The 5,000-nt window shown below is 37.5% G+C and overlaps 1 protein-coding gene across 50 annotated transcripts in view; it reads right to left on the bottom strand.

Annotated features, from left to right (window-relative positions):
* LOC122265824 (uncharacterized) overlaps positions 1–5,000 on the bottom strand; it is a 125,542-nt gene that overhangs the window by 51,684 nt on the left and 68,858 nt on the right. For 30 of the 50 annotated variants that reach the window (XM_086532480.1, XM_043035257.2, XM_043035292.2 and 27 more), the window contains 3 exons: positions 2,668–5,000; positions 2,276–2,414; positions 757–786 (listed from right to left, as the gene is read on the bottom strand). The exon at positions 2,668–5,000 is cut by the window's right edge and continues 594 nt beyond it. In XM_086532480.1, coding sequence (XP_086388606.1) covers positions 757–786; positions 2,276–2,414; positions 2,668–5,000 — 2,502 coding nt within the window. The remainder of the gene's footprint in view (positions 1–756; positions 787–2,275; positions 2,415–2,667) is intronic. The other 20 variants (XM_043035265.2, XM_043035274.2, XM_086532727.1 and 17 more) reach the window with 1 other exon arrangement.

Raw genomic sequence — 5,000 nt, 5'->3', positions numbered from 1 at the left:
GATAATTGCAAATCTCTCAACCGCAAGTGATATCAGAAGTAATATCAGAATAAAACTGCAGAAAAAAAGGAAATACTATGCAATAGATAAATTAACTGCAAGTCAAGTAGTATCAACTCTACATATTTTATAGAAGGAAGGTGGTGTGAAGATTGTAAGTGAAAATGATGAGTGTGTAATTTTTAGTCTATATGATAATAATTTGGAGACATATTTGTGTGATTAATAAAAGATTACTGAAAGAATGGTGTTCAGAAGAGATGGTCTTATAAGTTACTCAATCCATAATAGATTTAACAATGTGACTGTTACAGAAACCAAATAGGTACTACATAATGCAGTATAATAATAATAATAATAATAATAATAATAATAATAATAATAGAGAAAGAAAACTTGCATTTCAATTCTGTCATGCATTTCACACAATAAACTCTCACTGAAAAGCAAAGCTAAAACACACTGGTTGAGATGTCATATAATTCTCATTACCAATCATAAAAACAAAAAACAAAAAAAAGACTTGTTCTCAGTAGATGCAATCATCAGATCTATAGAACAAGGTAATCAGACTGCCACATTACTTCAAACCTCAACATGCAAACTCTGCGGTATGCGGTCCTCCTTGACAAAATGTGTAAAAAATTCAACCCTGCCTTCAATGTTCACAGTGTAACATAACATGACAAAGAGTTCAAATTCACAACCCTGCCTTATGTGTTAACAATGTAACATAACATGACAATGCTCTCTTACGTGATGACGAGCTCGCTGAACTGCTCAAACCTAAAATGCCAAATTGAATTTAGTTTTTGACATCTCCTGATGAATTTTGGATTAGTGGAAAAAAGACAGATGATTTGTAACTTTTAACCTAAAGAGGATGTGGTGACAGACAGTATTCAAGTTTTTCTATGCCACAAGAGACAACACGAAAACCTGAGATACATGAAATCTTTACTCTTGTCTTTTATATTTTTGTTGTGGTGAATGATTAAACCTAAATTTTCCTTAAATCTATCTATCATCTGCCATTAGATAATATTTCGAAATACTAAATGTATGCTAGTGCTCAGTATATGTATACTTCTGCATATTACTATGTGTATGTGTTTAAGTTAAAGAATCAGAGAGAAGGAAAAAGACAACAGAGAAAAAAAATTCAGAGAAGAGGTGAAAGGTGATGGGACATACATAACACAATGTCAAGTACTGTCTTAGTTTTAAATTATTCAAAACATTATCTAATGGCAGTATAGCTTGTGTGTGTACAACCCATATTGCTCAAATAATATTCACATGGACAATCTGTATATGGTTCTTGTTAAAAAAAAAAAAAAAAAAAAAATCTTAGGCAAGTGTGTATATATATATATACTATGTGAATGTTTGCACACACCAACATACACATTATCACACCCAGTAAAACCTCATTGTTATAATCAGCAGCTTACATAGAAAAATAAGATCACCTAACTTTTTAAATGTAAGTGAAGAAAAAATATCATTTTCTCTATAATTCAACTTGGATCACTTCAATTCATCTAGTAAGTCATCCCAATTCCTAGCTATAAAACTTCCTTAGGTTATTAACAGCACAGGAGCTTAGAAGTACCTAAACATATCCACTGACCCATTAACAACCAGGCTGTTTTGGCTCCAAATGGTTGAAACGACGGGATATTTCAAATGCACAACCCTTATGCCTCGGGATTTTCGTCCACACTGGCTGCGGCCAAGCACTATGCGCCTGATCACCCGGCATGCCGGCCAGGATGATAGCCATGATAAAATATCTCGTCCCTGACAGCTGACTCTGCCACCACTTGACATGATATTTTGTCATTCGTCGTTAATGGGTTAACAGATCCTATCAAATTTACCTATCATGCGAACTGTATCAAGATCACACACTTTACTTATCATTTGGGTGTGCAGGGTTGCAGTATGTTGTTATGGACTGTATAACAATGAGGCTCTACAACACATAAGAGTAATCACTAACTGCATGTGTCTGTGGCAAAACTAGTCTGGAGGTAGACAAGGGAGAGGCAAAGTAGGCTCTGATTGCCAATAACTACTCTGTAAAAGCCTTAACAAATAAGACATTATTGATTGCCAATATTCTATTTCATCTCCATGCTGAAAAAATACAAATGTAAAAATGAAACTTGGCAGGCATTATAGCTCCACTCAGGGAAAGACCTTTACGACAGACGTTTGCAAAACGCATACCTTAAGCAACACAAAATACTGTCATACAAATGGTACTTACATTGTGATGCACATCTGAGGTCACTGGAGGTTAATCCTGTAGCAATCTCAGGTCCTGCTTCACTGTGGTTCACCTCCACCTCCAGATCTGAGCGCGTTGGCATTACTATTCCAGAATCTTCATCAACACTTAAAGTATCCTGAATTATCAAAAGAAACAGCATTTATGTTTCATGGAAAGTTCTAGCATCCTCTCTTCACAGTTCATTTCAGATTTATTTGGTTTTATGCTTTGGTAGTGTAAATGTAAAAGTACAACACACAATCATATTAAATAGATAAAAAATCTAATTTAGCTAAAAAACAGATTTCAAAACACAATTCTTGTACAGCTATTCATGCAGATAACAGAACCATGATAGATAATAAACCCGAAAACAGTATTTGACATACCTGCCGATCTTCTCCCAACACTTCCTCTCTTCTCAGTGATCTTCTTGGCTTGAAGGGGTCCATCATCTCAGAAGAATCTCCACTCTCTGCACCACACACAGCACCTCTCTTTCCAAGGGGTGGAGATCTTGCTAACCTTGAATTCTTCATGAATGGGTTAACACTCTCATCAAGGTGTGCTCCAGTGTAGTGCGCCGCCTTGCTACTAGGATCCATGTCGGAAGCAGAACTTGTACACTTCACAGAATTACTGTCATCTGAATCTGGCAAACCAGAGTCACAAGAGCAGTTCATAAACTCCTCAGCAAGACGGCTTGCCTCATTGCCAAGTAACTGTGCAAACTCTAAACTGTCAAGCTGGCCTATTCTCCCAATAGAAGGAACCTTTGGGAGACTTGTTTCTTCAAAAGTTCCAGAGCCACTTCTGATGTTTGTTTCTTGTTTTACTGATGTATTTTGGACTTCTTTCTCTGCTTTTTCAGGTACTCCAACTACCTCTGTAGTTTCCTTTGTTTTATTAGCTGAGTCCGGTGTATCACATGCAGTATCTGCAGATGGCAAAAGTTCTTCTTTTTGGGGTACAGTTCCTTTATCGACAGGAGGATCTGCTTCTATAACAAGAGGTTTAACTTCAGCAACTTGGGGCTTTACAACTGCAACTTGAGGTTTTATTTCTACAACTTTGGTTTGGTTCTCCACAACCTGGCCCTCTTCTGTTGCAACCTGGAGATCTTCCTTTTCCTCTGAAACCTGGGTCTTGTCTTCTGAAGCTTGATGTTTTACTTCTAAAGTCTTTTCTTCTTGAGGTTTTACTTCTGAAGTCTTTTCTTCTTGCGGGTGTACTTCCAAAGTCTTTTCTTCTTGAGGTTTTACTTCTAAAGTCTTTTCTTCTAGAGGCTTTACTCTTTCTACACTTTGTGGCTTCTCTTCAGGAACTGCAGTATTTTCTTTTAAAGAGTGAGAATCTGCTTCAGATAGTTTTGGCTTTACCTCTGCTTGTTGATCTTCAATATGTTTTGTTTTGCTTTTCTGCTCTGTCTTGTCCTCTACTTCTTCCTTATCCTGACCTGCACTTGATGTGTTTATTGAGATATCATCACAACCATCTGCATCTAGTCTTCTCAGCTGCTGGTCTTCACTCTTTTCTGATGCCTCAGTGGGTTTAGGGCCTTCAGAGCTGTGCTCTTCTTTTTCAGACTTTGACTTGACAGCTTTTGTATCTTCAGCTTTGTTCTTGGCCACATCAAGATTCTGAGCAGTTGATGAGGACTTACCTTCAAAATTTGATCTAGTCTGGAAGGGATCAAAGTTAGGATCGTCTAGGAAATCAAGATTATATCCCTTCTTTGGTACTGCAGGGAGTTCCTCCTGGTTTTCAGCCTCTGCAGCTGGATTTGGGGTGCTCTGGTTTGCCTCCTTCTTTGAGGAGTCTACTTCATCTGTTGGCTTTTTGGAAACCTTCTTTATAACTGAGAATCCCTTCTTGGCAGGAGATTTCTTTGGAGTGACAACCTTTGCTTTTGGCTTGATATCCTCCTCTTTATCAGCTGGTGCTACAAATCCATCTTTTGGAGGAGAGTTTGTTATTGAAGCCTTTGTTGTAAAAGGATTGAAATTTGGATCATCTAACTTATCTAAGAAATCTAAATTGTAGCCTTTTGAAGGGGGTATTGGTAATTCTTCTTCTGGTTCTGATTTTACTTCTGTCTCAGTGATATTATTATTTATAACTGTATTGTTATTCTTTTCAACTGACTTCTTTACCCTTGGTTTTGGCTGTGGTCTCTTGCCGAGATTCCTGGGGGGTTTACATACTGCTTTTGGCACGTCGTCAATGGATATTTCTAGGAGTTGCCCCTCCTTACCGACTTTTACCTCTCCTTTCTCTTCTGGTGATGGTGATTCTTTAATAGAACTGACTTCCTTTAAATCTGGCTTATTTTCAGGTACTATATGTTCCTCTTTTGGTTTCTCTACCTCTTTTGCCTTTGTCTCCTTTTTTATCTCTACTTTCTCATTTCCTGACACTTGTTTCTTCTTTGTTATAGCTGGTTTTAATGGCTTGCGACCAGGTTCAGGGCTCGCTGGTGGAGTGTTTCTGACAACAGTCTTCGTAGCAAAAGGGTTAAAGTTTGGATCCTCTAAATTATCCAGAAAATCAAGGTTATACGCCTTCTTTGGAGGAATCGGAATCTCTTCCGTATTTTCAGTTATACCTTGTGGTGGTAGAAGTGGGCTTGAATTCCTTTCGGTTTGTTCTGAGTTTTCTGAGTTATTCTCTACCTTCACAGTCTTTTCATTTACCGGCTCTCCAATATGGTTTGAATTGTTTT

The sequence above is a fragment of the Penaeus japonicus genome, unplaced genomic scaffold (genome assembly GCF_977035675.1).
Source record: "Penaeus japonicus unplaced genomic scaffold, GWHDUDI00000001_assembly GWHDUDI00000003, whole genome shotgun sequence".
In the NCBI taxonomy this organism is placed as follows: domain Eukaryota; kingdom Metazoa; phylum Arthropoda; class Malacostraca; order Decapoda; family Penaeidae; genus Penaeus; species Penaeus japonicus.
This window is presented reverse-complemented; position numbering and strand designations above follow the sequence as displayed.